We start from the raw sequence: 26,375 nt of genomic DNA, 5'->3' as shown, positions 1-26,375 counted from the left end.
CAATAACATGGGTTCAATGCCTGTAATGAACACACTCAACCCTTGTGTAAAACCCACTATTGCCTCTGTACTTCCCGTTTCAGCATGTGAGACGGGACACTATGGACGAGGCTGCTCCAAGTCATGCACAGACAGACAGTGTAAGAACAACACCTCCAGTTGTAGCCACGACACTGGGGAATGTTCAGGTGGATGTCTGGCGGGCTACAGAACACAGGACTGTACACAGGGTAAAGACTCTTTAACATTTGTTGAGTGCACAGGGTAAAGACTCTTTAACATTTATTGGGTACACAGGGTAAAGACTCTTTAACGTTTGTTGAGTACACAGGGTAAAGACTCGTTACTGTTTGTTGAGTACACAGGGTAAAGACTCGTTACTGTTTGTTGAGTACACAGGGTAAAGACTCTTTAACATTTGAGGAAGTATAAGTGTTACCAGAGAATGCTATGGACTGTAAATCTAATAGCTAAATGACATTGGATTCTGCAGGGAGATTATTCAAATAGAAACATATCGAATTAGTCTGGAAACAACACATGGATGTCGGATGTTATGTCTCATTGGACAAAGGGCACCCGATTCTGCTCCTATTTCTGTTAATAGAAGGATGTCTGGAATAGAAGCATATCGCATGAGACTGGACGGCACAAAACAGAGACTAAAACAGAGACCTCTGTCTGAACCAACTTTCTGAAGAACTATTTCCTTGGCTTTAGTTTTGACATCTTAACGTGATTTATTCCGAATTAAGACGCAGTTTGTATTTTTTTTAAAGAATGCGTGGACACGTATGGAGAGGATTGTGGCAGAAACTGCTCCGACAGACACTGTAGTGACACCTCCTCGCCTAGATGTGATCACGTGACTGGGTGTGTGACGGAGGCTGCAGCCCCGGATGGAAGGGTGTCGACTGTACAACAGGTGAGAACTGAACATACTACAATATTCTTTTGGCCAGATTATGATGCAACTAAAGCTGATAGATGTCGAATGATTGTACACATCCTGAGTCACTTGACACAAAGCTTCTATTACAAAACGTCCTTACACTCAAAATCATAAACTTACAAATATTTTGAAAATCATTTGTTTATTCATACATAACAGCAAGGAATTTCCTACAAATTGGAAAAAAGCCGTCCTTTCCTTATATATACGACTATATGAAAATACTTTTGCTAGCCGTGTAAGGGGCTCATGAAATATAATTGTCGATAACAGACAAGGGTGTTGACAAGAAACATTCTATGCAAGAAAACCTACCCTACACACCCAGTTGCACGAGCCGCACGTTGTAGGGTCACGCGCGTAATCAGTCACTCCTGTAGTCAGTCTTGTTGATCCGCCTGTCACATAGTTGTGATATGCTTACATTCAACACTCCGACTGATATTCATGTTAGTACAGTACTATCGGGGCAACATACTGTCACACTTTGTCTTAATATTTTCTGTAATTGACGATTTAAGTTCCTTTTGCAACAGGGTGTGTCCTCGATGTAGAGTACGGTGCCGGATGTGTGGGTAACTGCAGTGCCCGGATGTGTGAGGGAGGGAATGTCACCTGTCCCCCGGATACAGGTGTCTGTGAGAACGGATGCCAGCCAGGGTGGACGGGAGAAGACTGTATACACAGTAAGTGTCAGAGGAAGTATGTCACAACTCAGGCATGTCAACGTGGATGTGTTGACACAAACATACACTGGGGTCTGTTTATGACAAACTTTGACAACAAGATCTATGCCTATATCATGGGCGTTATGAGACATTCTATTCCTCTGAATTATTTGACATATGACTGATACTGCCAGAAGTTCCCTCACTCACTCACGCCCTCGGTCTCTGTTATTTCAGGGACTGTTTCATCTCATCAGTCCAAGAGTGATGTGACTGGGGGTATCGTTGGTGGTGTGGTAGCCGCGGCCGTGGTTGTACTGGCTGTTGTAGTTGTTGTGCTTTACAGGTAGGTGCGGTTTTATACAAATGTACAGGTACGTGTATCATGAGCAAGTTCACGGTATAACGGAGCATATCGTGTTTATTGTAGCACCAAATAGCTAGGACCAACTCCCAAACATGAGTAATATAGTGTACACCTATAATAAAGCATTAAAGCAGAATATCATCAAATCTGTGTGACCAAAAGCTGATACTTCTTGTATTCACCTGAAGGAGACAACACAAAGCCAACAGTACCAACAAGGGGAACTCGATCTACGAGGACATAACAGCTATGGGACCAGAAGGAAACCAGATAGAGGGTAAGTAAAACACACAGAACAACAATCAGACACTACTGTGCGAGTCTGACCATGTTTGTGATATGAAATAGTGATGATACAAGGTGCAATAGGTGAGGGTATCCTGCCGTAGGTTTCTGAACGTAGTGCCCGGCTCTCATCAAGATAAGTAATGATCTCCCCCAGATAATACCATGAGGACTTGCTGACAGTGGTAGGCGTGTTTAGAGTGAATGTCTGTTGTCCTGCAGCATCCCGGGAAACAGACAGAGAGGATGAGGAGGAGATAGAGGAGGGGGCAGACAGAAGCTCCTACTACAACATGACGACTCCGGTCACAGTGACGGAGGTGGCTGTCGACAAGCTGGGGGACAGAATCACAGAACTCCAGGCTAGTGAAGGAGGATTCGAACAGGAATACATGGTACATTTCATCATCCATTATCTATGAGGTCAATATCAAGTTAGGGGATATATCTCTATACAACTCCATACATGTATCGCAGATGTCGTGTTGAGAACAGCTTTAGATTGTTCATTTGGGCAGAAAAGATGCCGCCATAGCGTAAGGCAGGACACGTTTGTTTGTCAGAAATTGATTATAATTATTTTTTCTAGCGGTTGATATCCGGGTTTACACACACGTATGAAGATTCTCAACGTGAGGAGAACCGCGGCAAGAACAGATTCCGGCAGTACTACCCCTGTGAGTATCTCACCACTACATCACAGACAATGTATATAATATTCACCCGTCCTCAACGAGAGTAGCTAACAGGGTTTACAAGTCCGCTATGAGAATGTAGCTGACAGGGTTTACAAGTCCTCACAAGTGAGAATGTAGCTGACAGGGTTTACAAGTCCTCAATGAGAATGTAGCTGACAGGGTTTACAAGTCCTCAATGAGAATGTAGCTGACAGGGTTTACAAGTCCTCAATGAGAATGTAGCTAACAGGGTTTACAAGTCCTCAATGAGAATGTAGCTGACAGGGTTTACAAGTCCCTCAATGAGAATGTAGCTGACAGGGTTTACAAGTCCTCAATGAGAATGTAGCTGACAGGGTTTACAAGTCCTCAATGAGAATGTAGCTGACAGGGTTTACAAGTCCTCAATGAGAATGTAGCTGACAGGGTTTACAAGTCCTCAATGAGAATGTAGCTGACAGGGTTTACAAGTCCTCAATGAGAATGCTGACAGGGTTTACAACAAGTCCCTCAATGAGAATGTAGCTGACAGGGTTTACAAGTCCTCAATGAGAATGTAGCTGACAGGGTTTACAAGTCCTCAATGAGAATGTAGCTGACAGGGTTTACAAGTCCTCAATGAGAATGTAGCTGACAGGGTTTACAAGTCCTCAATGAGAATGTAGCTAACAGGGTTTACAAGTCCTCAATGAGAATGTAGCTGACAGGGTTTACAAGTCCTCAATGAGAATGTAGCTAACAGGGTTTACAAGTCCTCAATGAGAATGTAGCTGACAGGGTTTACAAGTCCTCAATGAGAATGTAGCTAACAGGGTTTACAAGTCCTCAATGAGAATGTAGCTGACAGGGTTTACAAGTCCTCAATGAGAATGTAGCTAACAGGGTTTACAAGTCCTCAATGAGAATACAAGCTGAGAACAGGGTTTACAAGTCCTCAATGAGAATGTAGCTGACAGGGTTTACAAGTCCTCAATGAGAATGTAGCTGACAGGGTTTACAAGTCCTCAATGAGAATGTAGCTGACAGGGTTTACAAGTCCTCAATGAGAATGTAGCTAACAGGGTTTACAAGTCCTCAATGAGAATGTAGCTGACAGGGTTTACAAGTCCGCAATGAGAATGTAGCTGACAGGGTTTACAAGTCCTCAATGAGAATGTAGCTGACAGGGTTTACAAGTCCTCAATGAGAATGTAGCTGACAGGGTTTACAAGTCCGCAATGAGAATGTAGCTGACAGGGTTTACAAGTCCTCAATGAGAATGTAGCTGACAGGGTTTACAAGTCCTCAATGAGAATGTAGCTGACAGGGTTTACAAGTCCTCAATGAGAATGTAGCTGACAGGGTTTTACAAGTCAAGTCCTCAATGAGAATGTAGCTGACAGGGTTTACAAGTCCTCAATGAGAATGTAGCTGACAGGGTTTACAAGTCCTCAATGAGAATGTAGCTGACAGGGTTTACAAGTCCTCAATGAGAATGTAGCTGACAGGGTTTACAAGTCCTCAATGAGAATGTAGCTGACAGGGTTTACAAGTCCGCAATGAGAATGTAGCTGACAGGGTTTACAAGTCCTCAATGAGAATGTAGCTGACAGGGTTTACAAGTCCTCAATGAGAATGTAGCTGACAGGGTTTACAAGTCCTCAATGAGAATGTAGCTGACAGGGTTTACAAGTCCTCAATGAGAATGTAGCTGACAGGGTTTACAAGTCCTCAATGAGAATGTAGCTAACAGGGTTTACAAGTCCTCAATGAGAATGTAGCTGACAGGGTTTACAAGTCCTCAATGAGAATGTAGCTGACAGGGTTTACAAGTCCTCAATGAGAATGTAGCTGACAGGGTTTACAAGTCCTCAATGAGAATGTAGCTGACAGGGTTTACAAGTCCTCAATGAGAATGTAGCTGACAGGGTTTACAAGTCCTCAATGAGAATGTAGCTGACAGGGTTTACAAGTCCTCAATGAGAATGTAGCTGACAGGGTTTTACAAGTCCTCAATGAGAATGTAGCTGACAGGGTTTACAAGTCCTCAATGAGAATGTAGCTGACAGGGTTTACAAGTCCTCAATGAGAATGTAGCTGACAGGGTTTACAAGTCCTGAGAATGTAGCTGAGAATGTAGCTAACAGGGTTTACAAGTCCTCAATGAGAATGTAGCTGACAGGGTTTACAAGTCCGCAATGAGAATGTAGCTGACAGGGTTTACAAGTCCTCTATGAGAATGTAGCTGACAGGGTTTACAAGTCCTCAATGAGAATGTAGCTGACAGGGTTTACAAGTCCTCAATGAGAATGTAGCTGACAGGGTTTACAAGTCCTCTATGAGAATGTAGCTGACAGGGTTTACAAGTCCTCAATGAGAATGTAGCTAACAGGGTTTACAAGTCCTCAATGAGAATGTAGCTAACAGGGTTTACAAGCAATGAGAATGTAGCTGACAGGGTTTACAAGTCCTCAATGAGAATGTAGCTGACAGGGTTTACAAGTCCTCAATGAGAATGCTAGCAGGGACAGGGTTTACAAGTCCTCAATGAGAATGTAGCTGACAGGGTTTACAAGTCCTCAATGAGAATGTAGCTGACAGGGTTTACAAGTCCTCAATGAGAATGTAGCTGACAGGGTTTACAAGTCCTCAATGAGAATGTAGCTGACAGGGGTTTACAAGTCCTCAATGAGAATGTAGCTGACAGGGTTTACAAGTCCTCAATGAGAATGTAGCTGACAGGGTTTACAAGTCCTCAATGAGAATGTAGCTGACAGGGTTTACAAGTCCTCAATGAGAATGTAGCTAACAGGGTTTACAAGTCCTCAATGAGAATGTAGCTGACAGGGTTTACAAGTCCTCAATGAGAATGTAGCTGACAGGGTTTACAAGTCCTCAATGAGAATGTAGCTGACAGGGTTTACAAGTCCTCAATGAGAATGTAGCTGACAGGGACAGGGAATCAATGAGAATGTAGCTGACAGGGTTTACAAGTCCTCAATGAGAATGTAGCTGACAGGGTTTACAAGTCCTCAATGAGAATGTAGCTGACAGGGTTTACAAGTCCTCAATGAGAATGTAGCTGACAGGGTTTACAAGTCCTCTATGAGAATGTAGCTGACAGGGTTTACAAGTCCTCAATGAGAATGTAGCTGACAGGGTTTACAAGTCCTCAATGAGAATGTAGCTGACAGGGTTTACAAGTCCTCAATGAGAATGTAGCTGACAGGGTTTACAAGTCCTCAATGAGAATGTAGCTGACAGGGTTTACAAGTCCTCAATGAGAATGTAGCTGACAGGGTTTACAAGTCCTCAATGAGAATGTAGCTGACAGGGTTTACAAGTCCTCAATGAGAATGTAGCTGACAGGGTTTACAAGTCCTCAATGAGAATGTAGCTGACAGGGTTTACAAGTCCTCAATGAGAATGTAGCTAACAGGGTTTTACAAGTCCAAGCAATGAGAATGTAGCTGACAGGGTTTACAAGTCCTCAATGAGAATGTAGCTGACAGGGTTTACAAGTCCTCAATGAGAATGTAGCTAACAGGGTTTACAAGTCCCTCAATGAGAATGTAGCTGACAGGGTTTACAAGTCCTCAATGAGAATGTAGCTGACAGGGTTTACAAGTCCTCAATGAGAATGTAGCTGACAGGGTTTACAAGTCCTCAATGAGAATGTAGCTGACAGGGTTTACAAGTCCTCAATGAGAATGTAGCTGACAGGGTTTACAAGTCCGCTATGAGAATGTAGCTGACAGGGTTTACAAGTCCTCAATGAGAATGTAGCTGACAGGGTTTACAAGTCCTCAATGAGAATGTAGCTGACAGGGTTTACAAGTCCTCAATGAGAATGTAGCTGACAGGGTTTACAAGTCCTCAATGAGAATGTAGCTGACAGGGTTTACAAGTCCTCAATGAGAATGTAGCTGACAGGGTTTACAAGTCCTCAATGAGAATGTAGCTGACAGGGTTTACAAGTCCTCAATGAGAATGTAGCTGACAGGGTTTACAAGTCCCTCAATGAGAATGTAGCTGACAGGGTTTACAAGTCCGCAATGAGAATGTAGCTGACAGGGTTTACAAGTCCTCAATGAGAATGTAGCTGACAGGGTTTACAAGTCCTCAATGAGAATGTAGCTAACAGGGTTTACAAGTCCTCAATGAGAATGTAGCTGACAGGGTTTACAAGTCCTCAATGAGAATGTAGCTGACAGGGTTTACAAGTCCTCAATGAGAATGTAGCTGACAGGGTTTACAAGTCCGCTATGAGAATGTAGCTGACAGGGTTTACAAGTCCTCAATGAGAATGTAGCTGACAGGGTTTACAAGTCCTCAATGAGAATGTAGCTGACAGGGTTTACAAGTCCTCAATGAGAATGTAGCTGACAGGGCTTACAAGTCCCAATGAGAAAGCTGACAGGGTTTACAAGTCCGCTATGAGAATGTAGCTAACAGGGTTTACAAGTCCTCAATGAGAATGTAGCTGACAGGGTTTACAAGTCCTCAATGAGAATGTAGCTGACAGGGTTTACAAGTCCTCAATGAGAATGTAGCTGACAGGGTTTACAAGTCCTCAATGAGAATGTAGCTGACAGGGTTTACAAGTCCTCAATGAGAATGTAGCTGACAGGGTTTACAAGTCCTCAATGAGAATGTAGCTGACAGGGTTTACAAGTCCTCAATGAGAATGTAGCTGACAGGGTTTACAAGTCCTCAATGAGAATGTAGCTGACAGGGTTTACAAGTCCTCAATGAGAATGTAGCTGACAGGGTTTACAAGTCCTCAATGAGAATGTAGCTGACAGGGTTTACAAGTCCTCAATGAGAATGTAGCTGACAGGGTTTACAAGTCCTCAATGAGAATGTAGCTGACAGGGTTTACAAGTCCGCAATGAGAATGTAGCTGACAGGGTTTACAAGTCCGAATGAGAATGTAGCTGACAGGGTTTACAAGTCCTCAATGAGAATGTAGCTGACAGGGTTTACAAGTCCGCTATGAGAATGTAGCTGACAGGGTTTACAAGTCCTCAATGAGAATGTAGCTGACAGGGTTTACAAGTCCGCAATGAGAATGTAGCTAACAGGGTTTACAAGTCCGCAATGAGAATGTAGCTGACAGGGTTTACAAGTCCTGTATGAGAATGTAGCTGACAGGGTTTACAAGTCCGCAATGAGAATGTAGCTGACAGGGTTTACAAGTCCGCTATGAGAATGTAGCTGACAGGGTTTACAAGTCCTCAATGAGAATGTAGCTGACAGGGTTTACAAGTCCTCAATGAGAATGTAGCTGACAGGGTTTACAAGTCCTCAATGAGAATGTAGCTGACAGGGTTTACAAGTCCTCAATGAGAATGTAGCTGACAGGGTTTACAAGTCCTCAATGAGAATGTAGCTGACAGGGTTTACAAGTCCGCAATGAGAATGTAGCTGACAGGGTTTACAAGTCCTCAATGAGAATGTAGCTGACAGGGTTTACAAGTCCTCAATGAGAATGTAGCTGACAGGGTTTACAAGTCCTCAATGAGAATGTAGCTGACAGGGTTTACAAGTCCTCAATGAGAATGTAGCTAACAGGGTTTACAAGTCCTCAATGAGAATGTAGCTAACAGGGTTTACAAGTCCTCAATGAGAATGTAGCTGACAGGGTTTACAAGTCCTCAATGAGAATGTAGCTGACAGGGTTTACAAGTCCTCAATGAGAATGTAGCTGACAGGGTTTACAAGTCCTCAATGAGAATGTAGCTGACAGGGTTTACAAGTCCTCAATGAGAATGTAGCTGACAGGGTTTACAAGTCCTCAATGAGAATGTAGCTGACAGGGTTTACAAGTCCTCAATGAGAATGTAGCTGACAGGGTTTACAAGTCCTCAATGAGAATGTAGCTGACAGGGTTTACAAACATGTAGCTGACAGGGTTTACAAGTCCTCAATGAGAATGTAGCTGACAGGGTTTACAAGTCCTCAATGAGAATGTAGCTGACAGGGGTTTACAAGTCCTCAATGAGAATGTAGCTGACAGGGTTTACAAGTCCTCAATGAGAATGTAGCTGACAGGGTTTACAAGTCCTCAATGAGAATGTAGCTGACAGGGTTTACAAGTCCTCAATGAGAATGTAGCTAACAGGGTTTACAAGTCCTCAATGAGAATGTAGCTAACAGGGTTTACAAGTCCTCAATGAGAATGTAGCTGACAGGGTTTACAAGTCAAGTCCTCAATGAGAATGTAGCTAACAATGAGAATGTAGCTGACAGGGTTTACAAGTCCTCTATGAGAATGTAGCTAACAGGGTTTACAAGTCCTCAATGAGAATGTAGCTAACAGGGTTTACAAGTCCTCAATGAGAATGTAGCTAACAGGGTTTACAAGTCCTCAATGAGAATGTAGCTGACAGGGTTTACAAGTCCTCAATGAGAATGTAGCTGACAGGGTTTACAAGTCCTCAATGAGAATGTAGCTAACAGGGTTTACAAGTCCTCAATGAGAATGTAGCTGACAGGGTTTACAAGTCCTCAATGAGAATGTAGCTGACAGGGACAGGGTTTACAAGTCCTCAATGAGAATGTAGCTGACAGGGTTTACAAGTCCGCTATGAGAATGTAGCTAACAGGGTTTACAAGTCCTCAATGAGAATGTAGCTAACAGGGGTTTACAAGTCCTCTCAATGAGAATGTAGCTAACAGGGTTTACAAGTCCTCAATGAGAATGTAGCTGACAGGGTTTACAAGTCCTCAATGAGAATGTAGCTGACAGGGTTTACAAGTCCTCAATGATGAGAATGTAGCTAACAGGGTTTACAAGTCCGCTATGAGAATGTAGCTGACAGGGTTTACAAGTCCTCAATGAGAATGTAGCTGACAGGGTTTACAAGTCCTCAATGAGAATGTAGCTAACAGGGTTTACAAGGGAATGTAGCTGACAAGTCCTCAATGAGAATGTAGCTAACAGGGTTTACAAGTCCCTCAATGAGAATGTAGCTGACAGGGTTTACAAGTCCTCAATGAGAATGTAGCTGACAGGGTTTACAAGTCCGCAATGAGAATGTAGCTGACAGGGTTTACAAGTCCTCAATGAGAATGTAGCTGACAGGGTTTACAAGTCCTCAATGAGAATGTAGCTGACAGGGTTTACAAGTCCAGGGTTTACAAGTCCTCAATGAGAATGTAGCTGACAGGGTTTACAAGTCCTCAATGAGAATGTAGCTGACAGGGTTTACAAGTCCTCAATGAGAATGTAGCTGACAGGGTTTACAAGTCCTCAATGAGAATGTAGCTAACAGGGTTTACAAGTCCTCTCTGAGAATGTAGCTGACAGGGTTTACAAGTCCTCAATGAGAATGTAGCTGACAGGGTTTACAAGTCCTCAATGAGAATGTAGCTGACAGGGTTTACAAGTCCTCAATGAGAATGTAGCTGACAGGGTTTACAAGTCCTCAATGAGAATGTAGCTGACAGGGTTTACAAGTCCTCAATGAGAATGTAGCTGACAGGGTTTACAAGTCCTCAATGAGAATGTAGCTGACAGGGTTTACAAGTCCTCAATGAGAATGTAGCTGACAGGGTTTACAAGTCCTCAATGAGAATGTAGCTGACAGGGTTTACAAGTCCTCAATGAGAATGTAGCTGACAGGGTTTACAAGTCCTATGAGAATGTGGCAATGAGAATGTAGCTGACAGGGTTTACAAGTCCTCAATGAGAATGTCGTAACAAAAGGTGAGTGAAGGGGCACAGTAGGAACGCACCTCAAATCTCCCACCCAACAAGTTGTTCAGGCTAAAGCCTAGTTTGAGAGAAAGGGAAAGTGTCGCCCATAGGGAAAACACAATGGAAGCAGTGTCAACAAAGCGAATGAAAACAGATTTTTAAATAGAGACAAAAGGCTAAATGTGTCATTTGTAGTAGGACTGCCGACGTGTGAACATCATTATGCATCCCTGTCGGTATGCTCCAAACAATATGTTTGGGCTCATGACTTGTCCCGTCATATTCGAACAAAACATTCAGGAGGAGATATCAAGCAGCAGCAGCAACAACAAAAGCAGCAGCAGCAACATATGCAAAAGAAGCAGCAGCAGCAACCAGTACAACCACATTCATCAGAAAGTACTGCTCAGTCTTTGGAAGGATTTAGACTGATACACCCTTTCACCATGATTGTCTCAGGGCCCACCTCCTGTGGGAAAACCTACTTAGTGAAACAGATTCTAGATAGGATGAACATTAAACCTTATCCTGAACGTATTATTTGGCTCTACAAATGGTGGAAGCCCTTGTATAACACCATTCAAACCCATATTTATCCCCATGAGGAATTTCATCAAGGCATTCCTTCTGATCTCGAAAAGGATGCGTTTCTGGACCCCCATGTGGTGAATGTGGTTATCCTCGACAACTTAATGTCAACGGCGAGCAAAGATCCACGCATTACAGATCTGTTTACGGAAGGAAGTCATCATCGTAATCTCTCAGTGATAGCCTTGAACCAGAATTTGTATTTCAGTAAGGATCTCACACAACGAAGAAACTGCTATTATCTGCTTCTGTTCAACAACCCTATCGATCAACAACCCATTATGACTTTGGCAAGGCAAATGTATCCAGGTAACACAGACCATTTCATGGAGCCGTTTGAAAGGGCTAACCAGAAACCATATGACTACTTTTTGGTTGATATAAAACCCCAAACACCTTCCCCTTTACGACTTTGTCTCAATGCATTCAGTTTAAAAGGATACCTCCAAGCTAGGACAATTCAGTCTGAGTCTGACATTCAGCGTGAGCAGACGTGTGAAGAAAACCTCCCAACCATGCCATCTTGTGATGACTGTAGACTCATGTTTCAAGACGTGCAGGGTTTGCAAAAAACACAGAAGAAACTGGTGTCCCGTAAAGTCTTCAGTGGGTCCACCAGGAATACCCAAAGTTAAAAGGAAGTGGAAGGAAGACGACAACTTCTCTCCTGTGAAGGCACCATGTCCACTGTCAGATTGTGACTATTGTGGTCAAGTATTTAGCAATAACCACAACTTACAAAGACATTTACACGATAAACAATGTCCTAAAATGGAAAATGATGATCATGATGATGATGATGATGAATCATTAAGTGATGTCACACAAAACAACAGAAAAAAGAAAGATGGCTGATCTCAAAGAGCAAGGTATAAGACTAATGTATTCACGTACACGTGAGCTGAATAAAGACTACTTTTGGGATGAGAAACGACAGCTGTACATGAAAAGAGGTTTACATGAAGACACGATTCAAGCCAAATTTAACAAATTCATCTGGAGCACGTTTAAAGAGACGTATGCCCGATTTATTACTTATCTGTATCATATGCAGTTGGGTCCAAAGACACAAGGAATACTGAAACAAGTAGGAGACACAAATAATCAGTATCATGACGTGTTTTCCAATCTGTACAAATATAAGTCTTGGGTGGAAGGCTTGATGAAGATGAAGACATAACATCTGATGAAGAGAGTGAAGGACAGGAGGTTGAGGAGGGGCAATAAGACAATTCACAACAGATGTAAAGTAGACTTCTGGGACCGCTCCTATCGCGTAGTTCTACTCGTTTGAAACGGAACTAATAAAAAAATTGAAATCAGTATATGTTGTTTTTTGTCATGTATATCTGGTTAGGATGGGAAAGCCACATTAACTTGGTGCGCCTAGTGACAGCAAGATGCTCCCCGAGGAGTTAAGAATGGTAATATGACTGTGATTGACATATAAGGAAAAATTGACCAGCGCTTTGAGCATGCATGCGGGAGGGACTATAGTGCTATATAAATACCAATATAATAATAATATACACCCATGCGTTGTGATTCATACATTTATGATTACTCTTTCATGCTAACAATATACAATTACATCCCTTTCCTGATGGAATTTTAGATGAATTACATGAAAGTTGCATTCCTAATAGGTTGGAAAGCGCACGTACAATCTCCATGACGCGAACGCACAGTTCTACAGTCAAAGCTGACACGCCCCAACTAGTGTTGATTCTAACAAGCATGTAGCATTCTATTTATGGATGTTTTTAATTTTAAAATACACCAAGCATTGTCATATCATGATGCATTGATTCGATACAAAATCATACTGTTTAGTTTGAGAGTAGGGAATAATTCATGGGCTGATAATTCCACCATAGTAACATAGGTTGTTTACACTCGTGAGAAATCTCACCAGGCTATAACTGTCGACAGAAACCTGACACGCCCTCCCTCTGCCACAGCAGTGCCCCCGCCCCTTCATCCCCCACTACAGCATAGTCCCACATTCACAAATGTGGGTCTCCAGATCGCGTCTCTCTGCTTGCACTGTAGGAGAGAGAGAGCGCAGGACGACACAATCCCACAAATAACATATGTTATATTTACATGGAAAGTGCAATATTAGTCTCATGTTTTTTGGTGGTTGATTTATTCAATACAATCACAAAAATATGGGATTTGGGTATAACATCTCAATATCATCCCAGATTCCTAAATTTATTGCATTACAAGGCAGGATACAATGATAATATGGATTGGATATTCAAATATGGAATGTGAATAGCGGTAAGTTTGAAATACATTTGAAATTCTATTTAGTTAGGATTTTTTGGTGATGGTCAAGACAAACTCAAACCATTTTCATGTGGCAATTAACGCTGATCTATATTGCATTGAACAAATGTGTTATAAAACCCATGAACTGAACCCATATAATTTCTTTTACACATATGTGTGCACATGTTAGACAAGACAAACATTTAGTCTCTGAATATATAAATTTGATAGTAACAAACAAACTTATTTAAATTGACAAGGATTCCCGGAAGACCTGTGGGGACTTCATTTAGAGCCTTAGCACTGCAGGGAGGGCTAGGTTTTAGAGAAAATAATATGGTCCAGGGACCGTGAGACAATAATGTTAGACCAACGATTTTGAATACAACTTGAGGAGGTATCATATTGCACCTTGGCTGAGTGAGACGAGGGAAGTGTGGAGGCAGCGAGTTTATTTCACCAAGCCTCAATGGCGCACGCTTTGAGATTTGAGATAACAGATTTTCTCCACAGGCAACAGAAAAGGTTATTGAGTATGGAATATATAAACATTTTGTAAAAAGACATGTAGTAAGTGATAACCTCAACTGACTGTCAGAGGGGGTTTATATAGGTAGAACTGAAACCGGATGAAACTAGTTTGTGGTCAGTGGTCCAGTGAGATTGATAGTTGATTAATGGCGTGATGTCATGGTGTGATGCTATGATGTGTCATCCATTTCCCTAGGGGTACGCGGTCATTGACCCCTGTTAAATGAGGTCAGCCAGGTGTTCGATGACGTCATTTTCTTTTATTCCCACCTGTCAGCATGAGTTACACTGGATCCGTTTTCCCACGAGGTACGAGGTCATTAACCCCTTAGACCAACGACGGACACCTATGACCCTGATTTTTTATGTCAGCTCAGTACAAGGTCATTGACACCCCTGTGAAAAAAGGTCAGCCAGGTGTTCGATGATGACGTCATTTTCTGCTATTCCAACCTGTGTACAACATGGAAAGTCATTACTGTACCAGTTCATCTCCGCCCACAGATGACTACAACCGAGTTGTCCTGGAGAGACGCCCCGGGGATCCCTCCTCCGACTACATCAACGCCAGCTACATCAATGTAAGATTCCTGAATACCCTCAATGGCTAGTTATAAATTAGATATGTTGTGAAAGGTCCTTAGTAACTGCACTGACTGAAAAAAGAATATTTCATCCGATCTCTACTTCATGCTATCAATCAACTCGTCCCTGTGAATTTGCTGTTCAAAGTTAAAACACCAGTGCAAAAGTATACCCTGCCTTGACTATCCTCATAAACATCTCCCACCTGACGTTTAGGGTAACAGCTGTTGATATCACACGAATGGACCCTGAAAGTCAGTGATGGCAGCAGGTGTTCTCGAACAGAGTCAGCATATCCCGTAGATCCTGAGTTACCAGAAGCATCCGTCATTCCCTGTCTGAAGCACCTTCCACCCAGGACACCCACGTCCTAAGACTTCATGTTAAAATCCCTGATTTTGTATCTGGATTAGGCAGCACCTGTTTATTTTCGTAGTTTGGTTTCACCTGGGTTTTATTCCCACAGTAGTCTTAGACCCGACGATACATCGGAATACTGTTGACAGAGGCATGCAAATTAATTTACCTGTTTGAATGTTTTGGAAACACACAAAAGCAGACAAAACACAGCCATGACGGAGTGTGTTAATGGGCTTATACAACATACAATATCCTAACAGGTTGGCAGAGAGAAAATGAACCCTGCAGTCGGACGATTTTATGACCGGTAGATATACTGAGGGAAAAAAAAATAAGGGATCACACGAAAGCACAAGTGTTCCCTTATTTTTTTCAGGTTTCTTCACAAGCTATGAGATACAAAGCTTATATGCTTCGTCCTAAGTGGTAATATTTCATATTTCAGGGCTTCACAACGGATCAAGCTTATATTGCAGCACAAGGTCAGATTACATGCTATTATCTTCAGAATCGTTGGTAAAATACTATTACAGAATTTACTTTTTTCTATACTCTTGTTTTTAACAATATGAAAAGTGAACATACCAATGTCACCAATCAGAATCGTACTGTGTTCGCCAGCACCAAACAAGAAAACGGTAGGCGACTTCTGGAGAATGATCTACGAGAAGAACTTGACCAGAATCGTGATGCTGACGAACCTGACAGAGGCAGGAAAGGTAGATGCAGTTCCATGTGCCATGCGCAATGTTCCATGTTCTATGTAGGTAGATGTTGTAATGACTGTGCAGGGTTTACAAGTCCTAGATGTAGGGGTGGGAATTATCTGCTGTTATCAAGGGTATCTTAATATACCACCCAAAAGAGACTCTATCACCCGTCACTAAAAGGTCCCTGGGTCTTCGTTTAGTGAAGTATTCGTCATTAAAACATCGTCTTCGCATTTCTATTTTGCATGAGCTTCAGATTGTCATCTGAAGATTTACAGTAGAGCCAGACATTCCATTTCTTATCATACCACTACTATGAATGTACAATTGGACACCAGGTGAAGTGTGTCCCCTACTGGTCAGACACGTCGGACCTGAACGTGGACGTCTTCACCATCTCCGTCACCAACATCAGTCACAGAGCTCACTGGGTCATCCGGGAACTCAAAGCCACATTGAAAGAGGTACATATGTAGAGATGAAACAGTTAGAGAATCACAATCGTAACATAATACAGAGAAATCTTTGTAAAAAACATTGCTAAAAGTAACACTCGTAATTGCATGTATTTCTACAGACTGGCGAGAGTAGACTGTTTCAGCATTTCCACTACACAAAATGGCCAGATCATGGAACGCCAGAGGAAACGCCACTGATGGAGTTCGTTTGGAGGATACGAAAGACACCAAACCCTGACAATACGCCCTTGATGGTGCACTGCAGGTATGTGGAATACACCATTAGTATACATGTGCGTTTATATCTCAACGTAATCATTCATCAGTACAATCTCTGTGTGTCTTGAAAGTGTACTTGCCGGGAAATGGATTTGTACGTGAATTTTATCTCGACTCTGCACTGAAGCTACAATACACTTCTTTCCAGAATGCTGGTATCCAATCCTTATCCCCCCAATACACTCACCTACACCATGCCACAATCCCATCCTTATCCCACAATACACTTCCATCCTCAGTGCCAGTATCCCATCCTTATCCCACAATACACTTCCATCCACAGTGCCCGTATCCCATCCTTATCCCACAATACACTTCCATTCCACAGTGCCAGTATCCCATCCTTATCCCACAATACACTTCCCTCCACAGTGCTGGTATCCCATCCTTATCCCACAATACACTTCCCTCCACAGTGCTGGTATCCCATCCTTATCCCACAATACACTTCCCTCCACAATGCCGGTATCCCATCCTTATCCCACAATACACTTCCTCCACAATGCCGGTATCCCATCCTTATCCCACAATACACTTCCTCCACAATGCCGGTATCCCATCCTTATCCCACAATACACTTCCCTCCACAATGCCGGTATCCCATCCTTATCCCACAATACACTTCCTCCACAGTGCCAGTATCCCATCCTTATCCCACAATACACTTCCCTCCACAATGCCAGTATCCCATCCTTATCCCACAATACACTTCCTCCACAATGCCGGTATCCCATCCTCATCCCAAAATACACTTCCTCCACAATGCCGGTATCCCATCCTTATCCCACAATACACTTCCTCCACAATGCCGGTATCCCATCCTTATCCCACAATACACTTCCTCCACAGTGCCAGTATCCCATCCTTATCCCACAATACACTTCCTCCACAATGCAGTGTATCCCATCCTTATCCCACAATACACTTCCCTCCACAGTGCCGGTATCCCATCCTTATCCCACAATACACTTCCCTCCACAATGCCGGTATCCCATCCTTATCCCACAATACACTTCCCTCCACAGTGCCAGTCCATCCTTATCCTCCATGCCAGTATCCCATCCTTATCCCACAATACACTTCCTCCACAATGCCAGTATCCCATCCTTATCCCACAATACACTTCCTCCACAGTGCCGGTATCCCATCCTTATCCCACAATACACTTCCCTCCACAATGCCGGTATCCCATCCTTATCCCACAATACACTTCCTCCACAATGCCGGTATCCCATCCTTATCCCACAATACACTTCCCTCCACAGTGCCAGTATCCCATCCTTATCCCACAATACACTTCCCTCCACAATGCCGGTATCCCATCCTTATCCCACAATACACTTCCCTCCACAGTGCCAGTATCCCATCCTTATCCCACAATACACTTCCCTCCACAATGCCGGTATCCCATCCTTATCCCACAATACACTTCCCTCCACAGTGCCAGTATCCCATCCTTATCCCACAATACACTTCCCTCCACAGTGCTGGTATCCCATCCTTATCCCACAATACACTTCCCTCCACAGTGCTGGTATCCCATCCTTATCCCACAATACACTTCCCTCCACAGTGCTGGTATCCCATCCTTATCCCACAATACACTTCCCTCCACAATGCCGGTATCCCATCCTTATCCCACAATACACTTCCCTCCACAGTGCTGGTATCCCATCCTTATCCCACAATACACTTCCATCCACAGTGCTGGTATCCCATCCTTATCCCACAATACACTTCCCTCCACAGTGCTGGTATCCCATCCTTATCCCACAATACACTTCCCTCCACAGTGCTGGTATCCCATCCTTATCCCACAATACACTTCCCTCCACAGTGCTGGTATCCCATCCTTATCCCACAATACACTTCCCTCCACAGTGCAGGTATCCCATCCTTATCCCACAATACACTTCCATCCACAATGCTGGTATCCCGTCCTTATCCCACAATACACTTCCCTCCACAGTGCAGGTATCCCATCCTTATTCCACAATACACTTCCCTCCACAGTGCCAGTATCCCATCCTTATCCCACAATACACTTCCCTCCACAGTGCTGGTATCCCATCCTTATCCCACAATACACTTCCCTCCACAATGCAGTTATCCCATCCTTATCCCACAATACACTTCCATCCACAGTCCTAGTATCCCATCCTTATCCCACAATACACTTCCTCCACAGTGCCGGTATCCCATCCTTATCCCACAAAACACTTCCTCCACAATGTTGGTATCCCATCCTTATCCCACAATACACTTCCTCCAAAATGCCAGTATCCCGTCCTTATCCCACAATACACTTCCCTCCACAGTGCCAGTATCCCATCCTTATCCCACAATACACTTCCCTCCACAATGCCGGTATCCCATCCTTATCCCACAATACACTTCCCTCCACAGTGCCGGTATCCCATCCTTATCCCACAATACACTTCCCTCCACAGTGCCAGTATCCCATCCTTATCCCACAATACACTTCCTCCACAGTGCCAGTATCCCATCCTTATCCCACAATACACTTCCCTCCACAGTGCAGGTATTGGTAGGACAGGGACGTACATCGCCGTGGACTACCTGCTGGACCGGACTATGGCTGACCAGAAGGTGGACGTGTTCGGATTTGTAAATCTCATGAGACAACAGCGGAGAAATATGATTCAGACCAAGGTATGTCACAAAATATGTCTGTTGTACTGTCGCATGTGACCATATCTCATCATTTTAGTCCATCAATAAAACCTCTTGTCTTATGATACAGGAGCAGTACGCATGCGTGTACACGACCCTACACGAGGCAGTGATGATGGGTGACACGACCTTGACCTCACCTGAATTTAGACAAGAAAGACGAACAAAGAAGGTGTTCAAGATGGGGACCACATCAGTATCTCAGATGATGCAGGTGCGTGCTTGTTTCACTGATTCTGTTAGGAATCCCAGAGTTAGTGAGTTAATATTTAACGTCACACCGGCAATATTCCAGCTATATCGTGACAGGAATACAAGATATCAGTTATACATCACGACACTGGCGTCAACAAGAAGGGTTGGTAAATGTGCAGTTATACACCAAATAAAGTAACTATGATACATGTACTTGGTGAATATATAGCGATAACTCAATGAATGTAGCGACAAACTTGTTTCATAAGCACAAAGCACTAAAAGTCCATTGTATTTTGTTGTGCTGTCGGGGACTGTAGTTGAACAGCAGTTGTACAATATACACAATCTTGTAACTCATGGCACGCTGCACCTTTGCATCAATATATCTCAGACATGATATGGACACTGTATGTTTTTGTCTTTCAGAGAGTTAAAGTCAGCATCAAAGAACGTAAGTCAGGTAAGAACATTTCCTCTGGGCTGATAATTTATTTGCAATGTATGTTTGAACACTGATATCAGGGTTGGGAGGTCACATTATGTAAATGGTTATAGCATTCACCCCGAGTCATGCGCTTCGTTTATGAGTGAGTTAAAATTTGACACCGCATCGGCAATATTACAGCCATATAGGGATGAAAACAAGGTAATCAATTTAAAATATTTGTCGACACGGGACAGTATAACTAACTAGACTATCACAGATATATTTTTAAAACTAGCAATTAAATCTAAAATACTTTAACTATAGAGGACGATACAATATTAAAAAATGCTATAGATCGCCAACAACTGAAGGTAGATCACCATACTAGGAACCATGGTACCTTTGCTTCATTTATGGGTATCAAAAAGTTCGTGGAGGAAAACAAGAACGGATGTATGTCGTAATGTTAATAATTTCGAAGGCGGGTACTACGGGCAGGATATGCTGAACCCTTGCTGGAACACCGGGTGTCATCATTGATTTTCAGTGATCCGTTCCTGTAATCTTCACCAATAGTGTGCCTTTTACACCCAATGGAATCTGTAATTTAGGCTGGTTATTCTGTGGTTATTTTTGCTTATTTCCAACTTTAGTGACACCCCAATCAAGGGTATGATACTGAAAACACCTAAAATCGTTTGAGCGGGAAGTGAGGCATTCGGTCCCATGATGAGATTTTAGAATACATGCCACCCCTTAAGGAAATATCCATTCTGAAAAAAAGACCCTTTGTTTAATCATATCTTTGTGTTTGACAGCTGGGCGCATCGAGGGCCGTGTATGGGTGAACGGACGGACAGACATCTTAGCCGTAATAATGCCAGTAAGTATACCGACTCCTCCCCGCGCCATGTACAGGTACAACGTGTGAGTGAGTCAGTTTAGTTTTACGCCACACTCTGCAATATTCCAGTTATATGGCGACAGTTTGTAAATAATCGAGTCTGGATTAGGCAATCAAGTGATCAACAGCATGAACATAGATCTGGGCAATTGGGAACCGATGACATATGTCAACCAATCCAGCGAGCCTGACCACCCGATCCCGTTAGTCGCCTCTTACGACAAGCATGGGTTACTGAAGATCTTACCCGGATCTTGATATTCAATAGATATATTCAACAATTGGTACCTATGTCGAATGTACTCACGTCTTGAGAACTGATCATCACACTTATTACCTCAATCAATAATGTTTGTATTTTATGTCACATATGTACGAGTTTTATTCATATGAAGCGAGTCTTGCATTTGTTCTCCTTCAGTCCCACCTGTCCATGAATGGCTACCTGTTGACTGAGGCCCCCTCCGTCACCACGGCGTCTCTGTTCTGGAAACTCACAGAGGAACAGGAGTCTTCCACTGTCATTGTCCTGCCAGACTCGCACCAGGTGAGATGAAATACTCTGAGAAGCGTTTAGAGACTGCAACTGGAAGGAACTGATTTGATGTGGATGTAAATGTTGATATTTCAGGATCTGGCTGGCTACATGCCTTCTCTAGGACACAGCCTGGACCAGGGAACGGTGATCGTGTCTTGTTCTACAGAGAACACACTCAACTCTGACATCGTGCTCCGGAAGATCGACAGGCAGATGGAGGTGGGACGTTGTTGCATGCTCCTACATTACTTGTCATAGAATATTACGCACATTAAATACTTATCTATTTATGACAAATAATGTATACTGAAATCTTGGGTTCGCAGGGCAGTGAATCTTCACAACTGGTGCACGTGTATCTTTTGAAGACCTTCCGGAAAGATGACCATTCCTCTCTGTTCTACTTCCTGGATCAAGTTGACCTCAACACAGGGGAAGATAACTCTCATCCACTAACAGTTATTTTCAGGTTGAACATGTTTGCATATAAATTTATGACAAAAGTTGGCCAAATTACACGCAGTATAAGATAACTCTTAATCTAAAATATACATTACGGAAATGTGGAAGTGCCACCAAATTATTTTTGTTTTGTTTTAGACATTTTATTCATTCACCCCTATTACAAAGCATTTACATTCATAATATTTGATGTAATCAGTACTTTACACTTTACTTGTGGGATTTTAGTACAAATGACACACACACACACGCACGCACGTGCGCGCACGCAAACACAAGCCTTTTCAATATCTGACATAAACTTCAGATTATATTTTTTGGTCTTAGACATGAAAATAAACAAAAGAATAGAATATTTTACTATTCTGCTCTCCTGAAGAAAATATAATATGATACAAGATCCAAGACTGATGAAATTTATCAGCAGTACAAGTGCTTAAGGATATGTCTTTTTCTATGTTATATCTGACAAAATGTTCCTTTGAAAATCTTTTAAACTGTGGTTTGCATTTCTGATGTTTACATTTGTATATGAAAAATTAGGCAAACAACAGAATAAAGTCAAAATTTATGTCTGTAACAATGTTTTCCGTTACACCAAACAATATCAATTCTATACCAAGGTTCATGTTACATATATGTGAACATTTCATTATCCATGAGCAGAGATCATTCAAAAATAACTGGGTAAACTTACAATCCCACAACAAGTGGGTAATTGTTTCACTATCAGTTTGGCAAAATGTACAAACATCACTTTCTGTGTACTTGATGTTAAATAAGTAAGTATTGGTTGTAAGAATTCTATGTATTATTCTATATTGAAACCAACAAATTTGAACTTCTTGTGTTGTTCGAATCATTTTAGAGTAGAGACTGATGAAGATTTTTGTCCAACAGTGAACATGAACGGCGATCAGCTACGTTGTTCTGTATCCTCAGCAACATCGTGCAGGGCATGAAGTACGACAACGTGGTGGAGATCTACAACAACATCAGACAGCTGGGACACCTGTGTGATAATGATCTCTCTCAGGTAGACATCAGAACGACCAAAGTAATCATCACTGACACTGTTACTGTGATGTATTGAGTTAAATCAGCTGTTGCTGTACAGAGTTAGCTGATATTAGTGTTATAACAATGTTCCTATATGTTTACAATGTATGACACTGTGACCTTATCTTCCAGGCTGACGTCTCGCTGTGTTATGACATGGCGTCATCCTATCTGGAGACACAGAGTATTTACACCAACATGTGATGGGGTCCAGCACCACTGACCACGTACATCCACTCTGAACATGTCCATCAGTACAATTAACATCATCCTATCTAGAGACACAGAGTATTTACGCCAACATGTGATGGGGTCCAACATCACTGACCACGTACATCCACTCTGAGCCTGTCCATCAGTACAATTAACATCATCCTATCTGGAGACACAGAGTATTTACGCCAACAGTTGATGGGGTCCAGCATCACTGACCACGTACATCCACTCTGAACATGTCCAGCATCACTGACCACGTACATCCACTCTGTACATGTCCATCAGTACATTTAACATCATCCTATCTGGAGACACAGAGTATTTACGCCAACAGTTGATGGGGTCCAGCATCACTGACCACGTACATCCACTCTGAACATGTCCAGCATCACTGACCACGTACATCCACTCTGTACATGTCCATCAGTACATTTAACATCATCCTATCTGGAGACACAGAGTATTTACGCCAACATGTGATGGGGTCCAACATCACTGACCACGTACATCCACTCTGAACATGTCCATCAGTACAATTAACATCATCCTATCTGGAGACACAGAGTATTTACGCCAACATGTGATGGGGTCCAGCACCACTGACCACGTACATCCACTCTGAGCCTGTCCAGCATCACTGACCACGTACATCCACTCTGAACATGTCCGTAAGTACAACTAACATCATCCTATCTGGAGACACAGAGTATTTACGCCAACATGTGATGGGGTCCAACATCACTGGCCACGTACATCCACTCTGAACATGTCCATCAGTACAACTAACATCATCCTATCTAGAGACACAGAATATTGACGCCAACAGTTGATGGGGTCCAGCATCACTGACCACGTACATCCACTCTGAACATGTCCATCAGTACAACTAACATCATCCTATCTGGAGTTACAGAATATTGACGCCAACAGTTGATGGGGTCCAGCATCACTGACCACGTACATCCACTCTGAACATGTCCATCAGTACAACTAACATCATCCTATCTAGAGACACAGAGTATTTACGCCAACATGTGATGGGGTCCAGCACCACTGACCACGTACATCCACTCTGAACATGTCCGTCAGTACAACTAACATCATCCTATCTGGAGACACAGAGTATTTACGCCAACAGTTGATGGGGTCCAGTATCACTGGCCACGTACATCCACTCTGACCATGTCCATCAGTACAACTAACATCATCCTATCTAGAGACACAGAGTATTTACACCAACATGTGATGGGGTCCAGCATCACTGACCACGTACATCGACTCTGAACATGTCCATCAGTACAATTAACATCATCCTATCTAGAGACACAGAGTATTTACGCCAACAGTTGATGAGGTCCAGTATCACTGGCCACGTACATCCACTCTGAACATGTCCGTCAGTACAATTAACATCATCCTATCTGGAGACACAGAGTATTTACGCCAACAGTTGATGGGGTCCAGCATCACTGGCCACGTACATCCACTCTGACCATGTCCATCAGTACAATTAACATCATCCTATCTGGAGTCACAGAGTATTTACACCAACATGTGATGGGGTCCAGCATCACTGGCCACGTACATCCACTCTGAACATGTCCGTCAGTACAATTAACATCATCCTATCTGGAGACACAGAGTATTTACGCCAACAGTTGATGGGGTCCAGCATCACTGGCCACGTACATCCACTCTGACCATGTCCATCAGTACAATTAACATCATCCTATCTGGAGTCACAGAGTATTTACACCAACATGTGATGGGGTCCAGCATCACTGGCCACGTCCATCCACTCTGAGCCTGTCCATCAGTACAACTAACATCATCCTATCTGGAGACACAGAATATTTACGCCAACATGTGATGGGGTCCAGTATCACTGACCACGTACATCCACTCTGAGCATGTCCATCAGTACAACTAACATCATCCTATCTGGAGACACAGAGTATTTACGCCAACAGTTGATGGGGTCCAGCATCACTGAACACGCACATCCACTCTGAGCCTGTCCATCAACTCTGTATGCCTCCTCCTGTCTGGAGACACAGAATGCCGCTTGAACAATTCAGATTTCGTAGTCAAGTATCTCTAAGTTCAATACTCCAGAACGTTCCAGGCACATAAAGACAGATGTCTGTATCTTTTAAATACAAATAAAATAATTGTATATTTTACTAACATAGAGCATGTCATGCAGTGTCACACATTATGGTCTTCCATGTTGGAATGTATAACCTAATTGTGACTAACATCATTTATGTGATTCATTGAGGAAATACTTGTCTTTCATCGTTGATCTGGTGTAATCTTATATCATTCTCGTCGTTGACACGTACAGCACACGCAATTGACACATTTCGACTATTTCGTCAGAACAGAGATTATGAAAATAAACTTATTTCCAGGACTGTTTCGGAAGCAATAGCAATATCGATATCTTTTCAGCACAGTAACATGAGATGTCATAGTTTTCATTCACTTTCAATACTTTGTACATGATACTTAACATTGTTTACTTCAAAGAAGCTTCTAACATTCATCAGAACATTGATTCGTCTCAAATTCTAACCATACATGTAAATCTCACTGTGCATGTAATTTGATGTTTCATGTCTAATTTTCAAATTGAAAGCAAAGGATTCTAAATGTATAGAATTGACCCAACTGATCTTGTGTATGTCTTATCTACAAGTCGATGTTTTACATAATTATATAGATAGCAGAGTATTTCTTAACACAGAACTACTGTAGAACTTCAGAGGCCGTATTTGATCTGTTCGTCTTCAATATTTGGTGCTTTATAGTCAGATTTTACATCTGGGATACAACATAATCGAATATTTCTATTTTTCCATTTTGTTACTATGTTGCTGTATTTTTTCTGTGTTTATTTTCTATTTTATTATATTTGGGATATATACATGTTTTGTGTATACACACTGTAACTATTATGCGTGTATACAGAAGTGGATCTGCCAGGTAACCTAACACTAGGGTGACTCAGTACAGGAAAACTGTATCAACATTCTATATGCTTCTCGTGGATCAACCTTTTGTTGAATAGGATATCCGCACTGTGATATCTTGACTTATGTAATGGTTACTAATCTCTTATGCTAACAATTAAATCACATGATATATACGGACCCTAAAGGCTCCCTCGTCTTCGTCTGACTGTTTAGTGAGCCAACATAACCCAACTGGACACAATGACGTCCCTGTACCCTGCCCTCTCAACGTGGAGGGGGACCCATTTGGAATCACTTGTCGTCAAGTCATAGAATAGCTAGGTTCTGGGTACGTGTAGGGTATATATTACGTTAGCCTTACATACACAGTCAACAAGATTCTGTAATTGTAAGACGTCTTTTTACAGTACCCTTTTCACAGTAACTATTTGTTTGAATAGAAATTGTAACGTGTTACTTGTTACTTGTTGACTGGTCTTGT

General features: G+C 42.4%; 1 protein-coding gene across 2 annotated transcripts; it reads left to right on the top strand.

Moving 5' to 3' along the window:
- The first annotated feature begins 795 nt into the window (after positions 1-795).
- LOC124279863 (tyrosine-protein phosphatase Lar-like) lies at positions 796-23,166 on the top strand. 2 transcript variants are annotated; one of them, XM_046715738.1, is made up of 21 exons: positions 796-925; positions 1,489-1,638; positions 1,858-1,966; positions 2,176-2,264; positions 2,495-2,667; positions 2,862-2,949; positions 14,531-14,607; positions 15,417-15,453; positions 15,593-15,690; positions 16,020-16,145; positions 16,259-16,404; positions 18,956-19,091; positions 19,183-19,326; positions 19,737-19,770; positions 20,556-20,620; positions 21,063-21,188; positions 21,273-21,398; positions 21,506-21,648; positions 22,542-22,677; positions 22,833-22,900; positions 23,109-23,166. In XM_046715738.1, exons 2-21 carry the CDS (start codon positions 1,545-1,547, stop codon positions 23,110-23,112), a joined length of 2,019 nt encoding a protein of 672 aa, XP_046571694.1. In that variant the 5' UTR covers positions 796-925; positions 1,489-1,544; the 3' UTR covers positions 23,113-23,166. The 2 variants fall into 2 exon arrangements, with proteins under 2 accessions (XP_046571694.1, XP_046571693.1); XM_046715737.1 differs by lacking the exon at positions 23,109-23,166 and having other exon boundaries at positions 22,833-23,093.
- Positions 23,167-26,375: the final 3,209 nt, after the last annotated feature.

Source organism: Haliotis rubra, unplaced genomic scaffold, assembly GCF_003918875.1.
Source record: "Haliotis rubra isolate DU_JTF1 unplaced genomic scaffold, ASM391887v1 Scf258, whole genome shotgun sequence".
Classification (NCBI taxonomy): Eukaryota; Metazoa; Mollusca; class Gastropoda; order Lepetellida; family Haliotidae; genus Haliotis; species Haliotis rubra.
The sequence above is the reverse complement of the archived record's forward strand: the minus strand, read 5'-3'. Positions and strand labels throughout refer to the sequence as shown.

Bases quoted from the DNA above. Each gene is read 5' to 3' on its own strand.
- LOC124279863 (XM_046715738.1), top strand. From the start codon at position 1,545: ATGTGTGAGGGAGGGAATGTCACCTGTCCCCCGGATACAGGTGTCTGT. The intron at 1,639-1,857 runs GTAAGTGTCAGA...CTGTTATTTCAG, and splicing joins GGGAGAAGACTGTATACACA to GGACTGTTTCATCTCATCAG. The intron at 19,092-19,182 runs GTATGTCACAAA...CTTATGATACAG, and splicing joins GAAATATGATTCAGACCAAG to GAGCAGTACGCATGCGTGTA.